The following is a 24240-nucleotide window of genomic DNA, read 5'->3' as shown; positions in this document are numbered from 1 at the left end:
TGGAGCAGTGAATTAAAGGGACAGGCCACTGGGAGCTCGGGGTCCCCCTTACGGACTGAACGGAGGTGTTCCACAAAGCGGTCACCCAATCTGCATTTGGTCTCCCCAATGTAGAGGAGACCGCATCGTGAGCAGCGAATACAGTATACTAAATTGCAAGAAGTACAAGTAAATCGCTGTTTCACCTGGAAGGGGTGTTTGGGGCCCTGGACAGTGGGAAGGGGGGAGGTATAAGGGCATGTGTTACATCTCCTGCGCTTGCATGGGAAGGTGCAGGGCGAAGGGGAAGGGGTGCTGGGGGTGGTAGAGGAGTGGACTAGGGTGTCGCAGAGGGAGCGGTCCCTACGGAATGCTGAAAGGGGAGGTGAGGGGAAGATGCGTTTGGTGGTGGGATCATGTTGGAGGTAGCGGAAATGGCGGAGGACAATCCGTTGAATGTGGAGGCTGGTGGGGTGAAAGGTGAGGACAAGGGGAACTCTATCGTGGTTCCGGGAGGGAGGGGCAGGGGTGAGGGCAGAAGTGCAGGAGATAGAACGGACACGGTCGAGGGCCGTGTTAACCACAGTAGAGGGGCATCCTTGGTTGAGGAAAAAGGAAGACATGTCGGAAGCACTGGTATGGAAGGTGGCATCGTCGGAGCAGATGCAGCGGAGACGGAGAAACTGGGAGAGTGGAATAGAGTCCTTACAGGAGGCGGGTTGGGAGGAAGTGTAGTCCAGGTAGCTGTGGGAGTCAGTGGGCTTGTAGTTTCGACCTGAAACGTTGACTCTATTTCTCTCTCCATGGATGTTGCCTGGCCTGCTGAGTTTTTCCAGCATTTTCTGTTGTTATTTCGGATTTCCAGCATCCGCAGTATTTTGCTATCGGCTTGTAGTGAATGTTTGTCAATAACCTATCACCAGAGATGGAGACGGAGAAGTCGAGGAAGGGAAGGGAAGAGTCGGAGATGGACCATGTGAAGGTGAGGGAAGGGTGGAAATTGGAAGCAAAGTGAATGAAATTTTCTAGTTCAGGGCGAGAGCAGGAGACGGCACCGATACAGTCATCAATGTACCGGAAAAAGAGGTGAGGGTGAGGACCCGAGTAGGACTGAAACAAAGAGTGTTACACATATCCCACGAAAAGGCAGGCATAGCTAGGACCCATGCGGGTACCCATAGCAACACCTTTGATTTGGAGGAAATGAGTGGAGTCAAAGGAGAAGTTGTTCAATGTGAGAACAAGTTCAGCCAGGCGGAGGAGGGTGGTGGTGGATGGGGACTGGTTGGGCCTCTGTTCAAGGAAGAAGCGGATCGCCCTCAGGCTATCCTGGCGTAATGTTCGCAAAATTCTGCAGATTCCCTCAAACCAAGAAGATTACCCCAAAGAAGAGATTGTTGGACTGTTTTAAAGAATGTTGGGCCAAAAAGGGGCTTAAAGTCAAAACCCCAGGATTTTGGTTATTTTAAAAGGGCATGTCCAGGCCTGTGGAAGGCTGCGACAATGGGGTTGGGATGGGCCTCTGTAAAACAAGCAGTTTGGGTATTGGCATAGGCTGAACTGTCTGGGAATGTTCTGGGCTGTCTCAGTCATTTCACATAAATGACAAAAGGCCTACAGAAGAGCAGTTCTCGCCAAAATTACAGAGCCATCAAGAGTATGCATAATGCAGTACATGCCACTGATCAACAAAAGGGACCCTGACCCCAGCAGGAGAAGACCAAAGATTAAACAGTCATTTAAAGCCAATTTAGGTTTCGACGGACCATCCCGAACCTAGTTTACACCAACTTAAATCAATTAAAAATAGATAGGACCAGCTCGAAACCAGTTAAAGAATTTTAAAACTATTAATGTTAACGAGCCCGCCAAAACTGACAATGGGCCAGAGAAGATTTGGCAGGCAGATAAGCAAGGCCTCAAACGGTATAATTGGGGCCTGCTTTTTCAGTTAACAGTCAGTCAATTGAATGAGCAGTCATTCGGAATTCAACAGTCAATCTGTGAGAGCGAAACCATTCGGAGATCGACGGAAGGACAACAGAAGGAAAACTAAAGGAAAGGAGAGAGGAATCGCGGCAACCAAGGGCCCCAAGAAACAAACAACCAAAAATATTACCAGCAACTAGGTAATATTGGGCCACCACGACCAACAAGAAACCAAACTGGAAGAAACTGAAGATTCGCAAGTTTGTTTCCACTCTACAAGCTATTCTGACTTACCCCTGGGTAAGACTTGATGAAAAGACTCTAAACCCTATTGCTGACCAAAGGAAATTGGGTACTTACCCGATAGATCCAATACGCACCCGACCGCATCAGCGGACACGCGAAGACTGAAAAAGCAACGCAGGTGAAGTCTTCTACCACGTCCGGGGTACGGCAGGCCCCAACCGCCACACCTAGAGAACCCCGAAATCGCGAACCTCTACAACTGTCAAGAAAGTCGTTTGCTGAGCATTTTCCCTGGTCCTCTGGAGTCCAACTTAGTCAGTGTGGTGGGATTGGGAGGGGTGAAGTATTTTGTCTATTGTTATTCTCCCTCGTATATTCCGAAGTGTTCCCCCTTTTAGAGTGATAAGATTATTGTGTTGTGTATATTTTCCTGTCTCAAATAAAATCTAAGTTCTTTTCGCCAACTCAGTTGTCTGTTGCAATTTCATTACAACCCCCAAGTAAGTCCAAAGTCTAGAACCAAGGGAGTGGGAACGACTCGAACCGCTCAGGAGTCAGAGGCAAAGCTGACCACACACACCACCCCCTACACTGGTGGGGGATGGAGGTGTAGAGGGATTGTACGTCCAGTGAAAAGGAGGTGGTTGGGGCCGGGAAACTGGAAACTATTAAAGTGGCGGAGGGCGTCGGAAGAGTCGCGGATGTAGGTGGGAAGAGACTGGACAAGGGGAGAAAAAAGAGTCGAGATAGGAAGAGATAAGTTCCGTGGGGCAAGAACAGGCTGAAACGATGGGTCTACCAGGGCAGTCCTGTTTGTGGATCTTGGGAAGGAGGTAGAAGCGGGCTGTGCGGAGTTGAGGAACTATGAGGTTGGCGGCCGTGGGGGGAAGATCGCCAGAGGAGATGAGGTCAGTGACAGTCTTGGAAACGGTGGCTTGATGTTCGGGGTCATGGTCCAGGTGGAGATAGGAGGAGGTGTCGGAGAGTTGGCGTTCAGCTTCCGCTAGGTAGAGGTCAGTTTATCAAACAACAACAGCACCACCCTTGTCAGCAGGTTTTCCCAGCCCCTAAACTTGCTTTCCATTTCTTGCTTTTTTCCAGTTTTGACGAAGGGTCATCGACCTGAAACGTTAACTCTGTTTCTCTCTCCACGGATGCTGCCTGGCCTGCTGAGTATTTCCAGCATTTTCTGTTGTTATTTCGGATTTCCAGCATCCGCAGTATTTTGCTATCGTACAGGATGGGGATGTTAGTTGAGCCTCCTCTTCTCATTAGTTGATTGATTGTCCACCACCATTCTCAATTGAATGTGGTGAACCACTTAGCTCTGTCTATAGCCTACTGCTTTTGGTGTTTGGCATACAGGTAGCCTTCTGTTCTAGCTTGGTGGCTCATTCTAAGGTATGGCTGGTGATCCTCTTGGCACAAAATTTTACAACCCCCAGGTTTAACTGCCTGGCTTGAACTGCTTGGCTTGATGGAGATGGAGGAATGGGGGTAGCACCAAGCCATGAGGTTACAGATTGTAGCATACACACTTCTGCTGCTGCTGATTATCCACGGTGCCTCATGAATTGCTAGTTTTGGGCTGCTAGATCTATCCTTAGTCTGACCCACTTAGCACAGAGGTAATGCCTTAGTACATGATGGAGGGGCTCTCCTCACAAGAAGAGCCTTATCCTTCACAAAGACTTTGCAGCAGTCACTCCTACCAATACTATTGTGGATAGAGGTCAAGTAGGTTACTCCCATGTGTTGGTCCCCTCAGCACTTGATGCAGACACAATCCGGTAACTATGGGCTGGATTTTTACTCAGAGGCGGGAAGAGAACAGGGGGGCTGGATTGAGGTCGGGAAACCTGGAAGAACAGGTTTCCCTCAGGCCCTGCTGAATTTAATGGCAGGACCAGATTAACCTTTTTTTTCTGTTTCCTGACCGCAGCCAGCCAGATTGAGAGGCTGGCTGGCTGTCAGACAGGTAGGCCTTCAGCACTAGGCCACAGCCGGGGCGCAGAAAGGAGGGAGGGCGAGATCAGAGGCCGGGTGGGGTGGGGGATGGTGGTGAAATCTGAGGCCGAGGTGTGGGGTGAGATCAGAGGGGTGGGGGGCATTCTGTGCCCTTGCTTCCCTCAGTGTTTCCTCCAAATGGTGTTCAACAAGGAGGAGTGCCGATTCATCAGTTGAGGGCAGGGGTGTTAGGTGGTTATCAGCAGCAAGTTTCCTCAGCCATGTTTGACCTGAAGCTATAAGACTTCATGGATTACAGAGTCAATGTTGAGGAATCCCAGGGCCACGCCTGCCCGACTGTATACCACTGTGTCCACACTGTTAGGGCCAGTCTACTTACTATATACATAAATTGTCTGGACTGAGGAATTGAGGAAACAATATTGGAATTTGCAGGTACACCAAACTGGGGGGATATAGCAAACTGTGAGAAGCATTGTGAAAGACTACGGCAGAACTTAGACTAGCAGGATGGGTAGATCGAGTACACAAGTCGTTAAAGCTGCCAGCACGAATAGATAAACTCATAAAATAGACAAATGGAATCCTTGATTTTGTACCTAGGAGCATAGAATATAACAGCGAAGAGCTAATATTGAACTTATACAAAACCTTAGTTAGGCAGATTTTAAAACCAGGACTTGCCACAGTCTTGTGTAGGAAACAAAATACTAATAATCTCAAAATAAAATTTAGATCAACTAAAAGTCAAGTGTAGTACTATTAAAGAATATTGTAGCCATTACAAATAATGGGAGAAATAGAAGTAAGGTGATACTGTAGAGGGGCCCTATATAAGAGCATAGAAAGAAGACATCATACGATGGGATGATCTAGACTTCCGGGAACAGAACTCACATGGGGGTGTGCTGGCTCACAGAATATTCATGAAGTTTAGAGAAGAACAAATTAAGAAATCACGTTCCTGGGTGGCTATGACCCTCATGTTAACACCTTAATAGCTCACATCAAAATAATGTGCTGACATCAAAAAATTGAACTGGCAATCTGCAGCCCTTGGAAAAATAGTGTGCAGTCCTAAGAAACTAACACTTCACCATGTAAAAAAAGATGTATGCCATTTGTACAGGAGACTTACAATATTTATCTGCCAGTTGTACTTATTTGTGATGCAATGCAAACTAATACAAGTTCTTCACCAATACTGCCTGACGCTGCTCTCAAATATAAGCTCCTCTGCTACATTGGGCACACCATCTACCCATTTTACAACACCAGATGTAAGTAAATTGACAACTTTGACCCAATATATGTATTATAGATAGATCCTTGTCTGACTGAGGGGAAGCATAAGTCAGGGTTAGGGAATGTACATGTGAAATAAGTAGACAGTCACATTGCTAACTTTATTATTCCCACTGTTGTTCTTACCTCTGGAGATATAACTCCTGAAATAGAAAATCAGCTGCCAGTGAGAGTAGGGAGATCGGACTGGCAAGGATTTAAAATAATAATCTTCCATACTGGGGTCTAGTTCTTTACGGCTAACTGATGTTGTTACCTTTTAAAGTTACTACACAACACCGAATGGAAGCACCAGGATAAAAATATATACTGAATGGCCAGAAAACAGAGGACATGTTAGTGCTGCAGTGTTACATCCACTAGACACATTCAGACAGATAGTACTGGAAATTAGACCAATTTCTGAAATACTGGTTTCCTACAGCTTTTTAGATTTCAAAGAATTCAGCGCTGTACAAATATATGATCATTACAATTGCAACATCTGGGGTAGTGAACGCAAAAGAAAATATTTTAAATGTTCTTTGTTATTAGATATCACGCAGCAACTGAAAATTGGAAAAATATATTGAATTCTGTTCTATAACTTCAATTATTCATTTATTTCAATTTGTTACAACTGCAAAACTGAATAAGCTTATATTTTCTCATGTTCAGCTGTGCTTAAAAACTGAATCCATACCAACCAGTTATTTTCAAAATGACATATTCTATTATTGAAGAAGTTCATATAATATTTAAACTAAGCTGGGTTTTGTCCATCATGCTATGAACCTATTACTGTGGAATTCACTGAGCACGCAGTTAACTAAGGAGTAGTTGACGCAAATTGTCAGGTTCCCATTATGAGTAGGCTTCAGCATGGAGATTCCTGTCACATGATAGGAAGGTGATCTAATTGATTATGATGGTAGATCAGGGAGATGGGGATTTACTGAAAAATATAGAGGGGCAGAAATTCAGTTGTTAGCGCCTTAAGAGGGCGATAAGTGGGGCGCTAACCAACTAGCGCCCGGGCGCGGCGATACCTGCGCCTCTCACGAAATTGAGCGGACATTTAGCGGCGGCGCTAAACCATACCGCCTGCTCTCCTGCGCACGCAGATCTTGACGTCATTCCAGAGTGCAACGCCCTTGGGGCACCCCGGACCGGAAATTCAATGGCGCCCCCCTCCTTTCCGCCTGTCGCTACCAACGACAGGTTGATTGGAACGCTTCCCAGTCGCTGTGGGGCGCTATTTAAAGGGGGCTCTTCCTGTCTTCTGTGTGGTAGCCATTTTTGGACCACTCGTTCTGAGAGAGAGATTTGCAGAGAGACAAAGGGAGAAAGAGAGACTTCTGCATTGAGTCAACGCTGTCTGAGGTACAGGAAACTTTCGTTTAAATGGAGGTTAAATCTCCGGAATGCTCTATCCACCGGCAAAATTCAGGAGTCGGTTCAGATAACCTTTTTTACTTTTCGTTGGGTTTTTTCTCCATTCCTGGCTCTGCAAGCATCTAGCTGAAGCTGTTGCTTAGCTATAGAGACGCTTGCAAGCTGCGCCGACTGTTTTGAAGCTGTTGCTAAGCAACAGGGTTTGTTGCTAGATACGGAGCTCAGAAGCTCTGTATGTTTTAACATTAGCGCTGGTTTCTCCGGCAGTGTTGATTGACCGGCACCAGCTCGGTCCCGTCAGTGCCGGATACCAGAAAGTTTCCTGTAGTTTTGGATTCTGACCATAACTTTGTAGTTGCTTTGCTTTTTCACCGACATAACTTTGATTGCTCACATATTATGGGGGCTGCAATGGATGGGAACGTCGTGCTTCTCCATCACATTGAGAGGGCACAGAGACGCAGAGAGAGAGTGGCAATCATGGCCAGACGGAGGAGGGCCAACAGGCGTTGGTACAGGAGACCTTACCCTCCCAGGGTTTTTCGACAACAGTTCTCATACATCAATATGTCTGAGGAGCAGTGTTTGCGAAGGCTGCGATTCAGCAAGGAGGTGGTCACTGAGCTCTGCCACCTCCTTCAGCCAGATCTGCAACCTCAACTGAGGAGCAGGATGTCTCTGTCAGTGGCAGTGAAGATAACAGTGGCTCTCAACTTTTATGCCACCGGCTCCTTTCAATCTGCTACTGGGGACATTGCCAATATCTCCCAGTTCGCAGTGCATTGCTACATCCATCAAGTCACAAATGCCCTCTTTAAAAGGAGACGAGAGTACATCTCTTTCCCCATGACCCCGGACAAGCAGCAAGAGCGCGCAGCGGGCTTTGCAAGAATAGCGGGCTTCCCCATGGTGCAGGGCGCCATTGACTGCACCCATGTGGCTTTGCGGGCGCCGCAAGAGAATGCCGAGGATTGCCGCAACCGAAAGGGCTTCCATTCCTTGAACGTCCAGTTGGTCTGTGACCTCAGACAGCTGATACTCGCTGTCAATGCCCACTTTCCAGGCAGCAGCCACGATGCCTTCATCCTGCGCCAGACTTCTGTGGCAGACCTTTGAGGCCCTGCTTCACCCAGGAGGCTGGCTTCTCGGGGACAAGGGCTATCCTCTGTGCACCTGGCTGATGACCCCGCTTCGTTCGCCCAGTACCTCTGCAGAAGAACGATACGAGAGCCATCAAGCTAACAGGAACATCGTTGAGCACACAATCGGCGTGCTCAAGCAACGGTTCCGCTGTCTGGACCACTCTGGAGGAGCCCTGCAGTACTCACCTGAGCGAGTCTCCCACTTCGTTGTTGTGTGCTGCATGCTGCATGACCTGGCAATCCTCAGGACCCAGCCAATGCCACCGGGCCTTGGAGCACCAGCAGAGGAGGAGGAGGAGCAGCAGCAGCACCAAGATGGGAGGGAGGCACAAAGTGCAAGGGCCGTCTGTCAAAGGCTTATAGCAAGTCGCTTCTAGGCCCCCTCTGAGGGAATGGTTTCTGCCATTCAAAGAACCTGAATGGAACCATGCCGCAACCCCTAAGCCGGTCAAGGCAACAATGAGTGCAAAGAGCAAACATGCACATTTTGAATAAAGACACTTCTTTATTTACAAAACCGTGTATCCTTCCCGCATGACAAAGTAATAGAAAGAAACACACAAAGAAACAGTCAATCACATAACTGGCTCTCACAACCTGGAGACAATGTCCAAAACAGTAACAAAAATATGACCACGATCCTCGGCCTTCAATAAAACAATGAACAACATTTTGCCACACCCTCTACTTTTTTCCCTTCGAGGGTGATCTGCTTCCCTTGCAAAATTGCCCCCTTCCCACCCTGCAGCTCCGCCGCACTGGGACCCCAGTGGCTGCAGCAAGGCTGGGGGAAGGCTGCTGAGTGTCAGAAACTGAGACTGCAAATGCCCTTGAGAGACGGCCTGGACCAGGAGGGCCCGGCTGCTGACTGCTCCAACTCTGCATGGGCGGCAGCAGTCTGTCCTACAGGTGGTGGCAACTGCAGTGGAGAAGTGACAGTGCTGGCAGCAGGAATGCTGTCATCCTAAGAGAGGACAGCAACTCCCCGCTCGACCGACACACTGGCACTCCCATGGGGCAGCACTTCAGCATGCGGAGCAATCTGCGGGAGCACAGATTGCTGGCCTGCTGCGGCGCGGGGAGGGCCCCAGGGAAATCTGCCCGATCCAGCGAGGGTGACATCAGTTAGTGCTCGCGTGGCCTCAATCTGCGTCTGCATGAGACCAGCCACTGACTGCATTGCAGCACTTAGCATTTGCGTAGCAGACGCCTGTGCTGCACCGAAGTCCTGGACACTCCTTGCCAGTGACTCAATGGATTCAGGCATCCTTGCCACGGCAGCCATGAGCTCAGTGTGCCTTTGCTCCGCCTGGGTGCTCATTTCAGCGAGGAGCCACACCTCCTCTGCGCTCACTGTAGCAGGACTCGAGGCCATACTCTCCCTCCGGGAAAGGCCCCCGAGCTTCCCTACCCCCCTTGCGTTGCTGCAGCCCGCTGGGTCCTGGAGCTTCACCCTCATCAGACCATTCCCCCCTGCTCCCCTCCAGGGAAGGCGTGTCCCCAGTATGGCCATGGGCGGCCTTGGCAGAGGGTTGCGCTGATGGTCCGGCTTCCTCTTCCTCCTCGCCTTCAGATTCACTCCCAGTGGCAGCTTGAGGGCCCGCCTCCTCACCTGGTGAATCAGCATCTGAAAGCAGGGAGGTACAAAAGTGGCTTTAGCGTGAGGACAGGGTGGCAGCAAGGGAGGCATGAGTGCAGCGATGTACTGATTTGGATCGAGAGTGTCAAAGGATGCTGTTGTGAGGAACAAGTGGAAGGAGAGAGGTCAAAAAGGTGATGACCTTACCATTGCTGGCCAGAACGGCGTCTCCAGTGGCGACGGGGCCAAGCATCCGGCTTGCATCAATCCGACTCGCTGCTCCAGATCGGTCAGGGCTTGAAGGTGAGGCCGGCCTCCCCCAGTCCATTGCTGCTGTCTCCTATTATGTGCCAGCTTGCCCTGCAAGAAAAAGGACGGCGTCTGAGTAAAGATGCAGCCATGATCTTGGCTGAAATGCCTCCCATGGTCGAATAGTCCTTACTGTGGGCAGCCATGATCTTGGCTGAAATGCCTCCCATGGTCGAATAGTCCTTACTGTGGGCAGCCATGATCTTGGCTGAAATGCCTCCCATGGTCGAATAGCACTTACTGTGTGCAGCCATGATCTTGGCTGAAATGCCTCCCATGGTCAAATAGCCCTTACTGTGTGCAGCCATGATCTTGGCTGAAATGCCTCCCGTGGTCAAATAACCCTTACTGTATGCAAAGTGCTGAATGTGCATGTGAGTTTCCTGAAAGGGCCATAGGTGTTGGAGGAGTGCTGGGCATTGGGGCTTTCAAGACCCTTTGGCCATAAAGCGAGGTCGAGATGGAGGGATGAAGAGGTTTCTGAAAAAGGCACTCACCCTGACGACCCGAGTGAGGTCGTTGAACTTCTTCCTGCATTGCACAGGGGTCCTAGGCATCATGCTGCTGGAGGTCACTCTGTGAGCCACCTCCCTCCAAGCTTTTCGGTACTTGCTGGGCAGAGGCCTCCTGCCACTCTCCGGGTACAGGAGAGATCGCCTACGCTCCACCGCACCAACCAGAGCCTCCAAGGCCCCCTCGCTGAAGCGCTGTGCTCGCTCCCTGGCCCTCTCCATGGTCCTTGGCTGCAGGATTTGGCAACAGGTCTGTCCAGGCCAAGATTCAGGGCTCCGATGCGCAGGGTGCAGCTGCAAATCAAGGTCGACCCTCCCCTTTAAGAGCTGACCGGCGCCAGCGTGTCTGTGTGCAATCGCTAACTGACAGCACCTGCGCTGCGCCCGCCCTCTGAGTTAGTGCCTCGCTCCTCTGGCTTAGCGCCTTAAGAGAGTCGTGCAGCACCTGATTTAGCGCTGCAATCAGCTCCAGGGGCGACAGACCAATTTTGCAGTAGGTGGCGATAATTTGTGCCGGGCGCTAAACTTTGCGCCCGGCCGATAACTGCGCTTCAAATGGGGCGATACCGAATTTCTCCCCCATAGAGTTTTTACAGAAAATAATTAAAAAATGTTTTATTCCTCTGTAGCAATCTTGCATATGTTATACATATAGAGTAACACATAGGCTGATGGGTGTTATAAAGGCACCGATACATCAAGGGGCATCATCTGAACCCCAAGGTGTGTTAGGTCCTGAAACACAAGTCAACGTGTGTTACTCTATTTGAACGTAGAGTTTGTGGAGCAACCTGATTCGTTGTTCTTTTTTGCCAACAATGGATGTTGTGGTATGTTTCCATCGTCAAACTGAATGGATCACACTGAAGTGCTACTGCAGCATTATAGCAATGGGTTTTCAAGTTTGCAGGTTATGCTATTCCCGTGAAATAAAACCTGATGCTTTCGTGATTGCATGATGTGGTCTGAAAAATACAGATCGGGAATGTTTGGTTTAATCCCAATACTGTGCTTAGGTTAGCTGGGTCAGTCAGTGTTTGAGAGGAGGTTTGATGCAGATAAGGGAGAAGGGAATAGAGGGATACAGGAGCAGGGTGGAAAGAGGTAATTAGATTGGGAGAAAGCTCCTGTGGAGTATAAACACAGGCATAGTCCAGTTGGGCCAAATGCCATGTTTCTGTACTGTAGAATTTATGTATGTAATTCTATTTATGTGGTATTTCAATTCATGTGACTTGATTGAGAAAGACTGCTGTTCGTTGCTGTCCACCATAACACCAATGAGCACAAAATACTAAAAACCTGCAAAAGTCTTCCCAAAAAAGAAATAACACTGTCCCCCACAAACTCTAACTGTAGATGTTACCATAGAGACAGCAACACAGGCTCAAGTTCATTACTATGCAGGAGTCTCATCAAGGGATGGTATGACATCATAAACTGCAAGGTCAACAATATCATCATCCAAACCTTGAGATCATGATTACAGTTTTGAAATTTATATTGAGGAGGCAATCTTTTGAAAAAACAAGAGCTCAATGGCCAGATAACATTTGTGTGGAGGACCACAACTGTGCCACACTTATACAGTCAGTCTTGAACAGAAACAATGAGATTACTTGCTAATTCTCTGTTGATATAAAGTTTCAACCAGTTAATGGATTATATTTGATTAACTGGCACAACCTTGTGCAAAAAAATTTAGTAACCACAGGATCCCACTAATCAATTCCGGGGTGGGAAATCATGCAATAGCCTTGGGTGACACACACGATATTACACTCACAACTTACTGGGGGTTGTTTTCCAAGCATAAGTTATGAAACTGTGGCAGGAGGTCTTTCTCATGAATAAAGTAATGCCTTCAAATTTGCTGCTCCCACTTCAATGGCCTGTTTATTCTGGGATGCTAACCATTATAAATCACTGAATTATTGGGAAGCAATCATAACATGTTTTTTGCCTTCACAAGTGCAATCACTTTGTTATGCAGAGTGGTGAAGCCTTGATAACAATGTACATGTGGTGATGAATAACTGAGAAAAAGAGTGAATTGCTGCTAGATGGTTCAGTAAAATTGCATTACTTACCTTGTAGAGTCTTCTTCATTCTACAATTGATCTTCCACACACCAAAAATGTGGCAAAAACGGTCATTTTTGTCTTTGGTTTTATATAATTTAAAATAGCAAAGCTTATGCAGTATTAGAAATGGGGCATCAGTCACCTATGTGTTTGTTCTAGGTGAGAACTAGACTGTGCACTTCTAATTACTATGAAACAGAATGCCTTTCAGCACTGTGGTGTTTGATATCCGGACAAGATAGGAGTAGTTTTATTCATTTGGGCTCTCCATGTGAAGCTTCACTCACCGGGTGTGCCAGGAATTTCAGCACATGCCCCACCATGATTTTCCAACCACTAACGGATGGAAGACTTTTGTATTTACCTCTCATTAACATTCCATGGGATGTTCTGCAGGAATAGTATGAATTTTTCCTGATGTGGTATGGCCAACTAATTTGTAATTTCTGACTGTTGGCTTATGTTAATAGAGTCTGGTTGAAATTCAGGAATAGATGAGTGGTGTATATGTCAATGCTAGGCCATCCCATTACAGGAAACTCTTTGGTATCCGGCACCGACGGGACCAGCATGTTGCCGGTTGATCAAAAATTCCGGATGACGGAGAGGGTTATCTACCGAGGCTATATTTAACAAAAAAAAATTTAAAAATCAAGAAATGTGCAGTATACAGTAATTGGGTACTCACCTACAGAATGTTGTGTTAAATGGATGGTGGAAGATGCTTGATTAAGTACAGCACTGCCAGTTGAGGGGAATGCAATGCAATGACTACCACCAGCGTGGGAGACACACAGTACCCCTGTAAAATGGCAGATCAGAAGAGACTACCGGCAGCGCAGGGGTATTGAGGTGTTCCGACTTCCGACAGCGCCAAGAAGCCGAGTAGTGGCAGTTTGGAGAACTACCCCCACTGACTAACTCGGCCACCACGGGAGACTCGGACTCGGCAACATTGACGGTTATTGAGGTGTTGTTTTCGGAGTGAGAATTTTGCTGGTTAATAGAGAATTCCGGATATTTAGGTGGCATTTAAACGAGAGTTTCCTGTATTTCGTAAGATGTTAAGACTGTCAATATTTTGTTAGCTAGACTTCTTCAAAGAAATGCTTTACATCAAAGTAGATCAGAGGAATAAATCTCCCAAATCTGGCTACTAACTTTTAGTCCTGGTGTAGAGGTAACAAACTCAATGGGTAATATTTCATACCAAAAGACACGCCTTGACGAACAAGAGAAGCCCCAGCTGTTCCAGTCCAAGAAACTGTAAGAAACGCTGAAAGCGGAAATCTGAAAAGGGTGCATTAACTTGTGTAGACTGTTTCCTGCTATCTTATAAAAGTATTATGATGCACTTTTGCCTGTATTCTTATTGTTTCAAGTGACACTTTAAATTACAAATAAATTCAGTAGTTAAACCTGTACAAAATGGGCGAGCGCTCTGATATTTTCCACTTTGCAATTGACAGAAGATGCAGTGAGCATCCAACATATTTTCCAGTAAGCAATTTACCATAACCAGCTTTAATTGTTAGATCTGAGGTATGCTATCTCAGTGCAGGAGAGAATATAAGATGCAGGTTTAAGTTCATAAGAGAAGTGGTCTACTTACAGAAACTGATGTCAAGCTGTTTACACAACAAAGAGGTGTCGAAACTGTAACAAGGTGTACAGCCTAGCTTGATAGGCTTTGGAGAAACAATATCCTCTAAAAGCGCAAAAACACTGCAGATAGGCAGTGTTGTACATGACTTCGTACTCCTGTGTTATACAAAGCACCATTGCACCAGCTTACCTTTCTCCAGCGAAAGGTACTTTGCTCCTCACAATAGATCACTTGTCACCAACGCTCAGGACAAAGTCTGCAGCGTCTCTACAGGAGTAGGTTAGATTAGTCAGACATTAAACTATCAAACACTCTATTAATTTATCCTACCTTTGTGAGATTTTGTGTTTCTTATTCAAGTTTCCTAGGATCTGATCTTAATCAGGTTTCCCAGAAGACTAAGCCATTGACATCAGACAAAGAATCTCAAGAATATCATGGCAGCCTGTCCTATACAGGACAAGCAGACAGAAGAATTAAAAAGCTATGCTCTTTATGTCATACGGAAAGACCAATAACCAATCCTATGCTCCCTAGTCAAGCATGTAGAGACAACATAAAATTGTCAAAAGCAAACAAATGAATATTAAAATGTGAAGGGCTAAAGCACAAATTGGAATTGTATACTCAGCGTGGAGAATATGCCTCAACTGGGACGTGTTCAAACGCAATGAAGTGACTGAATCAAAACAAAACAAAGCACCTCCATAGCTGGTCAAGTAAAGTGAAAGTCATGTGGTAACTGCAGCAAATGAAAAAAAGGACTGCAAGTGTTAAAACCAGGTCATGTATATGCATATAATAATACTGTACGTACCTTTCCCAAAGAGGTGTGTCATGACTTTCTTCAGGGTCTGTTTTAAATCAAACTCAAGTAGTTTAATTGCCTCCAGTGTGTGCCACTCTTGCTTATAGGACATGCGGCATCCCTTCTCAAAGATGCAAAGTTCTTCTCCATTTTTTACATTAGCAAACAACTGGAAAAAAGAGGTGTCTTTGGTCAGTTAAAGCGGCAAAATGAACTAGTTCGATGTTGTTCATTTAGAGGTTAGAGCCTTCTCCCCTCCGTTAGCATTTTAATCTTATTTTGATAAAATTACAGATTTATCAGTTAATAAAGTAATTCCCTTTAGTTTAACGGGGAAGAAAAACAATAAAAATACACAGGAGTGAGTTCAATGCAGTAGACCTATCTCAACTTTCAAGTGACACTTATAAGCCGGACAGGTTGTACTTCAACAAGGTCAGGACCAATATCCTCGAGGGGGGAGGTGGTTTCAAGTGCTGTTGGGGAGTGTTTAAGCTAACTTGGCAGGGTAATGGGAACCTGAACGTAGTTTCAGAAGGGAGAGAAGCAAAGCTGGAAGTGGAAGGCAGAAAATTAATAAATAAGTGAGTTTGGAAGGCAGAGGAAACAAAGGCTAGAAAATAGACAACAAAGCGGCTTGGCAGTGCTTAATGGTATATACTGCAATGCAGGGAGTCTAGTGAATAAGACAGATGAGCTGAGGGCGCAGGTAGACACATAGAAGTATGATATCATAGCTATTACTGAAACATGGCTGAAAGAAGGGCAGCTCAACATTCCTGGTTGCAGGGTTTTCAGACAAGATAGAGAGGGGGATAAAAAAAGGAGGGGGGGGGGTCGCAATATTGGTTAAAGAAACAGTTATAGCTGTTTCTTATGATATGTTAGAAGGATCATCAAATGAGGCCATATGGGTTGAACTGACTCCCAAATAGTCAGAGGGAGATAGAAGAACAAATATGTAGGCTGAGAAGTGCAAAAACAATAGGGCAGTGATAGTCGGGGATTTCAACTACCCCAATATTAACTGGGATAGAATCAGTGTAAAAGGCATAGAGGGTGCAGAATTCTTCAAATGCATTCAGGAGAACTTTTTTAACCAGTACATAACAAGCCCAACAAGAAACAGGCTGGTTAGAAAAGTAAAAGCCCATGGGATCCAAGGGAAAGTGTCAAGTTGGATCCAAAATTGCCTCAGTGGTAGGAAGCAAAGGGTAAGGTTGGCAGGTGTTTTTGTGACTGTTTCCATTGGGGTTCCGCAGGGCTCAGTACTAGGCCCTTTGCTTTTTGTGGTATATATATCAATAATTTAGACTTAGAGGACATGATTAAGAAGTTTGTAGATGATACAAAAATTTGCTGTGTGGTTTGAGTGAGAAAGAAAGCTGTCGACTGCAGGAAGATATCAATGGACTGGTCAGGTGGGCAGATCAGTGGCAAATGGAATTCAATCTGGAGAAGTGTGAGGTAATGCATTTGGGGAGGGTTAACAAGGCAAGGGAATACACAATAAATGGTAGGATACTGAGAAGTATAGAGCAATAGAGGGACCTTGGCGTGCATGTTCACAGATCCCTGAAGGTAGCAGGCCAGGTAAATAAGGTGGTTAAGGCGGCATACGGGATACTTTCCTTTATTAGCCGAGGCATAGAATATAAGAGCAGGGAGGCTATGCTTCAACTGTATAAAACACTAGTTAGGTCACAGCTGGAGCACTGTGTACAGTTCTGGTCACCACATTACAGGAAAGATGTGATTGCACTAGAGAGGGTACAGAGGAGATTTACGAGGATGTTGCCAGGACTGGAGAATTTTAGCTATGAGGAAAGATTGGATAGGCTGCGATTGTTTCCTTTGGAACAGAGGAGGCTGAGGGGAGACTTAATTGAGGTGTATAAAATTATGAGGGGCCTAGATAGAGTTGATAGGAAGGACCTATTTCCCTTAACAGGGAGGTCAATAACCAAGCAGCATAGCTTTAAAATAAATGGTAGAAGAATTAGAAGGGAGTTGAGGAGAACTTTTTTCACCCAGAGGGTGGGGGTGTCTGGAAATCACTGCCTGAAAGGTTGGTAGAGGCAGAAACTCTCATTGCATTTAAAAAGTACTTGGATATGCACTTGAAGTGCCGTAATCTACAGGGCCACGGACCAGGAGCTGGAAAGTGGGATTAGGCTGGATAGCTCTTTTTTGGCTGGCACAGACATGATGGGCCAAATGGCCTCCTTCTGTGCCGTAAATTTCTATGATTCCAGGATAAACCATGATGATGTCTCTTGACTACTTTGATGGAATTACTGCCTTATAAACTCATCAGTGTCCATTTATCTTTCTATATATACACAGGTATTTGTACACTGGTTACTCAAATCATTCTACAAGCCCTGCTATGACCCATTCCAATTTAAATCCATTTATCTGTAAAAGGAAACTTGTACATCAGGTCAGTGAGGCGCATTGTTTTGTGGCACATTATACTTATAGTTGCCTAAATACAATATAGTGGAATGAACATACATGGACAATAAAAAGCTGAATGTCTCAAAGTGCTTTGCAAGGTGAGAGGAGTCACTTAGCAAGAAGCAAAGGAATTTGGGGGGAGAGGGGAAGGAAGACCAAGGCTCAGTTAAAGAGCTAGTTTTCTTTTAAGGAGACTTTTGAAAACAAGGAGGGAGATGGTAAGGCAAAGGGCTTTTAGAAAAGAATTCCAGAAAGTAGGGGCAGAGTAGCTGAAAGATCAGCCTATGATGATGAAGTTAAAGGAGGGGGCAACAAGCAATAATCCAGAATCAGAGGAAAGAAAGGTGTGGAGCAAGGCATAAGGTTGGAGGTGTAGCTAGGTCACAAAAGGATCTGAAGATGATTATGAGGATTCTGAATGAATTAATTGGGTGACAAGCCATCAGTGGAGCTTGGTGAGTTTGGGGGCAATGGCTTCTCTGAATTAGCAGAAATTGGTGAAGGGTGGTGGTACGGCCGGCAGTAAAGAATTTGAAAAATCAATGCACAAGGTGATGAAGCATGGGTAACGGTGAAAGATGTCAGAGTGGACGTGAAGTTTAAAGCTGTGCTCAGGGTGAAACAGAATGCCAAGGTTGCGTGTTACTGGGTTCAGTCTGAGTGGGCAGCCACATAGCAATTAACAAATGTATCTTCTTTATGATTGTCAAACTATTACATTTATAAAAAGCTCTCAAATTAGTCACATTCTCCCATTCAACTAAAAGAGGCAATATTTTACTGAAAAGAACTTTGCAAAGGTTTGTTTGTCAAACTTTGTGACACAATTATGCAATTTGGATCAAAATGGTTTTTCTTTTATACTCATCTCTAGCACATTTTATCTGCAATGAACAATGACACCTTGAGCTTTCTCTCCGTGATAAAGAACAGCCTGTTTAAATATTGCTTATTTTCAAAGTTATCTAATTAAGCAACTGAATCACGCATATTGTTAATCCCTCTGATGAATTAATATTTAGCTACTTGTAGCATAACTGTAACATGATTACTGTGAAAATACCCATGCTGCAACATTCTAAAAGTGCTCTTCAATTCGTCTCTGCAGTACTGGAGGAAAGAAGAAATTAAACTAGGATTCTCAGATGTGAAAATGTAGATTTACAAATCTAATGATGTGGTTACCCTGCAATTAACTCCTTCCCAACTCACCCAATGGTTTTGTGCAGATATGTACCTTAGTGTGGTACTAAGCTATACAGAACAGGAACGTTCCAAAGAAAGTAAGGTTTGCATTTGTACAGCGCCTTATCACATCTCTCAAACATCTCAAAGTATTTCACAGACAGTGAATTACTTTTAAGTGCAATGACTGTTGTTATGTAGGCAACTGCAACAGCCATGTTGTCCACTGCAAGATCCCAAAAAAAATCAGCAATTGGATAAATGACCAGTTAATTAGTTGATTGATGGAAGAAACTTGGCCTGGACACTGGGAGATCTCTCTGTCCCTCTTGAAATAGTGCCATCGGATCATTAACACTCATCTGAATCAGAGGAAGAGGCGTCTCAGCTGAAGGACACTACCTCCAGCAATGCAGCCTCCCCTTACTACTGCACTGCAGTTTCAGCCTAGATTACGTGCTCAAGTCCTGGTGTGAGACTGAACCCTTGGCCTGAAAATGTTAATAATCAGACAGTGTCCCAGGTTCAATCCCCAGTTTGTGCTGTTCGCTGATCTCAACAAGAGCAGCCACAGAGGGTTTTCATCCATTCCTGGTCACTATACAGTGGCTTTTACTGAAAGCAAGTGGCAAAGGAAATAACTTTGATGCGACCCACAATAAAATGGGGACATTCACTGCCCAGGGTCAAACATGAAGAATGTCCACTAGGGTGAGGTGTAGAGTGTCCCCAATCTCCTGTGGGACTGTACTCCAGAAAGAGCCATCAACTCAAGAATGGAGGGAAAGGAACCGGAAAAGATACTAGCTCTTTCACCCATCAACCCAAGGCCAAAGACTGAAAGTTTGCAGCAAACAGAATTTTTGAGAGGTAATTAAGGAACGATGCCAGTCAACTCTCACCTCATGGTTTGAAAATAGCCTGACACCTTCCATTTGATGGAAGACTGGATAATGGCTACTGTCAATTTCATCTCGCCGATAGACATCTCCAACTACCAGAAAGGCATTGAGGCCTGCACGAATAAGATCTCGCTGGTGAGCAGACGTGTGAGCCCGGAGCATGTTAGTTTGATTCAAGTAAAAGTTATCTCCTTTCCTCCTGCTTGCATGATCCAGTGGTATAAGTAAACTGTCAAAGTTCTGCTCTGTGCTAACCACAGGGGACAAGTTATCATACACTGAAAACAATGGATTCCGATTGCGACTCAAATAATGTGTATAGAAATGGTCCTTAATGCGTTCTTTAATCAGCCATAATGGGTGGTTTCTTTGGTTCTGTAAGCTTTTCCCCACTTTGGACAAAATCTTTGGTGTAACATTTGTATAGTCATCTCGAGAGTAGAATTTCCCAAAAAGTTCAATCGAGTCAGAAGGTGTTGCACTGGCTGCTGGACCTGATGTTATGCTTCTGAGCTGCTTTATGTTTCCACCAGCATCTCTTGGTTGTAAGTGAAGAGACTGTATAACCTTTTGAAACCGTAGGTATGAGAAGAAATTACAAGGTATCTTCATTATTGCTAATCCGACCTGAAAAAAACATTTAACTCCTGTATTTAGTTTGTACATCATTCAGGTGCATAGAATAACTCAGTAACAAAAGTATACAGGTAGACTACCCTTTATCCGAACTTCCGAAAACCGAAACCCTCTAAAAACCAAAGGTTTTTTCGTTCAGCGTAAGTCGTGCGCACGACAAGACCAGAGTGGCGCACGACTTACGCTGAGCAGGGCAGAGTAAGCCGTACGCACGACGCCGACCCCCACCGCTGACCCAGACCCCCGCCGACCCCCACCCCCGCCGACCCCCACCCTTTCGGATAAGGGATAGCCTTTATCCGCACTTCCGAAAACAGAAAACCTCTGAAAACCGAAAGTGGCGCAAAACATGACCCGACGCCGACCCCGACCCCCGCCGCCGACCCCCACCCCCGCCGACCCCCACCCCCGACCCCCCGCTGACCCCGACCCCCGCCCTTTCGGATAAGGGATAGTGTATCCTTTATCCGCACTTCTGAAAACCGAAAGTGTTTTCGTTCAGCGTAAGTCGTGCGCACGACCCTGACCCCCCCGCCGACCCCGACCCCCGCCGACCCCGACCCCCCGCCGACCCCGACCCCCGACAAATTTCCCAGTCTTATAAAATACCTTCCGAAATCCCAAATTTTCTGAAAACCGAAACACGGCTGGTCCCGAGGTTTTCGGAAAAAGGGTAGTGTACCTGTATTGCAATTCAACATCACTAATTAATAAACAGAAACAAAATAACATATGTAAGAACTTTGCACATGTTGGTTATAGAGTTTGTCCAAATAACATTGTTAAAGTCAATTTAGCCAATAATAAATTAATGGATAAATGGGGAGGATAAACAAATAAAAAGTCTGAGGGAATTCCAGGAGAATGACAAATGGCTTTTTTCCCATCACATTTAATATTTCACTGCAAGTTATCAAACATCTAACTAGGGAATGAACAATGATGGTATCAGAAACTCAGACAATTGAGCATTAATGAGATTTATTTATAAAATAATATAAGTGCAAGAGGCTAACTCAAACTAGATGGAAAAGTAAGTTCCCTCAGGATCAGCCACATGTTAGTGAGAAGAGTTGGATTTAAAGAAGGTGCCTTATTTGCAGCTGATCACTAATGTACAAGAGGCCAGAATTGGAGCAACAGAGAGTTCTTGTGGGCTGGGCTGGGCTGGGCGGGGCGGAGGGGGGCAGTGAAGTGATCGTATGACTGGAGGAGGTTACAGAGATAAGGAGGGCAAGGCCGTAAAGGGATTTAAACACAAGAATGGCAATTTTAAACTGGAGGCATTGGACGACTGGGGCAGCAAGAGCAGGAGTGATGGGTAAGCAGGACTTGGTGCAGGATAGGGTGGGGCAGCAGAATTGAAGTCTACATAGAGTTGGGGATGGGAGACCAGCCAGGAGAGTATTAGAATAGTGATAACAACAGAAAACGCTGGAAAAACTCAGCAGGCCAGGCAACGTCCATGGAGAGAGAAACAGAGTTAACGTTTCAGGGCGAAGACCCTTTGTCAGAACTGAGAAAAAAGCAGGAAATAAAACGGATGAAAAATCAAGTTTGGGGGCTGGGAAATGGGGGAGGGGATGAAAGAACAAAAGGGAAGGTCTATGAGAGGTGAAGAGACATTAAGAGATATTCAAGGCGAGACGAGATAGCAATAGGACAGGTAAAGAGACAAAGGATGGCTCTAGATGAAGTGTGAAATACGCTGGCAGAATGAGAGACAGCTGCCATGTGGGAGAAGAAAAAAAAAGGAAAAGGCACAAACCAAAAGTGTGGATAAAAAGCTATATAAATATGATAGAGGCCGAGGTTATGATCTGAAATTGTTGAACTCGATATTGAGTCCGGAAGGCTGTAAAGTGCCTAATCGGAAGATGAGGTGCTGTTCCTCGAGCTTACACAGAGCTTCCGTGGAACAATGCAAGAGGCCGAGGACAGTGAATAGTGATGTCTGGAGGTGACAAAGGCCTGGATGAGAGTTTCAGCAGCAGATTGGCTGAGGCAGGGGCAGAGGAAGGTGATGTTATGGGAGTGGAAACAAGTGTTCTGTGTGATGGAGCGGATATGGGGTTTGAGATTGGAAGCAATGTTCCCTTTAAGCTGTGCAGTCACGCAGCTCTCTGGACCTTCCGTGCAGCCGGCTCTTCAATGGGAAATACTGCGTATTTTGAATGGGCTGCGCAGCCCTTTAACAGGGCCGCGCACACAAAAAAAGTGAGCGGGAAATTTGTTCAGATGATCAGCTAGGGGGTCGAGTAGGATGCCGATGTTGTGAACAGTCTGGTTCAGCTCGAGACAGTAGCCAGGGAGGGGGATGGAATTGATGGCAAGGGTACGGTGTTTGAGGCAGGGCCCTTAGACAATTCCTTCAGTCTTCCCAATGTAGAAGCGGAGGAAATTACAGCTCAGCCAAGACTGAATATTGGACAGGCAATCTGACAGTACAGTGACAGTGGAGGGGTAGAGAAAGAGGAGGCGAAGAGGGAGAGCTGGGTGTCATCAATGTATATGTGAATGTTAATCCTACGGTTTTAAATGCAGTTGCCAAGGGGTAGTATGGAGATAAGGAAGAGGGTGAGGCTAAGCATAGATCCTTGGGAAACTCCAGAGGTAATGTTGCGGGGGTGGGAAGAGAAGCCATTTCCGGAGATGCTCTGGTTACAAGTGGATAGTTAAGAGTGGAACCAAGTGAGAGCAGTCACATTGAGTTGGACAATGGAGGAGAGGCGTTGGAGGAGGATGGCATGGCGACCATGTCAAAGGCTGCACAGAGGACGGAGAGATAAAATGCACCATGGTCACAGTTATGGAGGTGTCATTTGTGACTTCAATTAGTGACTTTTCAGTGCTGTGGCAGAGGCAGAAACCTGATTGGGGAAATATAAACATGGAGTCATGGGTAAGATGGGCATAGATTTTAGAGATGACAACACATTCATGGACTTTGAAAAGGAATGGGATGTTGGAGATGGCATGGTACTTTGCAGGGACAGAGCAGTCAAGGGTAGTTTTCTGAAGAGAGTGTGTGATGACTGGGATTTTGTAAGGGAGAAAGACAGTATCTGAGGAGAAGGAATCATTTACAATGTCACCTAGCATGTAGAAGTTGGGTGGTCATCAGTTTATTGGGAATGGGGTCAAGGGAGCAAGAGGTAGGCATCATGGGCAAGATGATCTCAGAGAGCGCCCTTGTTGTTGGAGGTGAGGGCAGAGGAAGCGGGGAATGGGTTTAAGGAAACGGTTGGTAGTGGAGAAAAGAAGCTGGGGGTTAAATTTGCTCTCCAAAATGATCCTGGAGTAGTGGCTGGTTTTAACAGGAAAATGAGGCCCAATAGTGCTTGATGTGGTCCAGACAGATCTGGTGATGAATGGCTGAAACAATTGTGCACCAGATACACTCAAGTCTGCACCCGTTGGACTTGAGGGAGCAAAGATCGGGGCCATACCAGAGGGAATGACCAGTATGGGAGAGAGTAAAGGTTTTACTGGGGACAATGGCATCAAATGTAGAGGTGTGGGAGCAGTTCAGTAGATCGATAGCTGCAGAACTATCAGCGTGAATGGAAGGCCAAAGGCTAGGCAATTGAAAGCTTGAAAGTATTAGGTGAGATTTTTCCAGAGACAGACACAGTTGAGTTGGGGTAGGGAGATGTGTGATGAGGAATTCAAGGAAGTGGTCAGAATGATTTTGTCTGCGATAGGGATTAAAGAGGTCAAGATTTTTTTAATTCATTCACAGGATGTGGATGTCATCGGCAAGGCCAGCATTTATTGGCCATCCCTAATTGCCCTCAATAAGGTGGTGGTGAGCCACCTTCTTGAATACAACTGAGTGGCTTGCTAGGCCATTTCAGAGGGCAGTTAAGAGTCAACCCCATTGCTGTGGCTCTGGCGTATAGGTCAGACTGGGTAAGGACGGCAGATTTCCTTCCCTAAAGGACATTAATGAACCAGATGGGTTTTTACGACAATCTGATAGTTTCATGATCACCATTACTGGCGCTAGCTTTTTATTCCAGATTTATTTAATTGAATTTAAATTCCCCAGCTGCTGTGGTGGGATCTGAACTCTGGTCTCTGAATCACTAGTTTAGGCCTTTGGATTACTAGTCCAGGCCTTTGGATTACTAGTCCAGTAACATAACCACTATGCTACCGTACCCCTGAGAATGCAAGGTTGAAGGGTTTGCCGTTAATATGGGTAGAAGCGTAA

General features: G+C 45.9%; 1 protein-coding gene across 7 annotated transcripts in view; it reads right to left on the bottom strand.

The window, feature by feature from the left end:
* fars2 (phenylalanyl-tRNA synthetase 2, mitochondrial) overlaps nucleotides 1-24240 on the bottom strand; it is a 577514-nt gene that overhangs the window by 374033 nt on the left and 179241 nt on the right. For 6 of the 7 annotated variants that reach the window (XR_015078551.1, XM_085989234.1, XM_085989239.1 and 3 more), the window contains 2 exons: nucleotides 19389-20015; nucleotides 14851-15010 (listed from right to left, as the gene is read on the bottom strand). Coding sequence is in view for 6 of the 7 variants with exons in the window: in XM_085989234.1 (XP_085845360.1) it covers nucleotides 14851-15010; nucleotides 19389-20000 (772 nt within the window). In the remaining variant the exon portion in view is untranslated. Of the gene's footprint in view, nucleotides 1-14850; nucleotides 15011-19388; nucleotides 20016-20633; nucleotides 20707-24240 lie in introns of all 7 variants that reach the window. The other variant, XM_085989235.1, reaches the window with a different exon arrangement.

This window comes from Somniosus microcephalus, chromosome 5, assembly GCF_052327205.1.
Source record: "Somniosus microcephalus isolate GS21.2 chromosome 5, FLI_Smic_1.0, whole genome shotgun sequence".
In the NCBI taxonomy this organism is placed as follows: domain Eukaryota; kingdom Metazoa; phylum Chordata; class Chondrichthyes; order Squaliformes; family Somniosidae; genus Somniosus; species Somniosus microcephalus.
The sequence above is the reverse complement of the archived record's forward strand: the minus strand, read 5'-3'. Positions and strand labels throughout refer to the sequence as shown.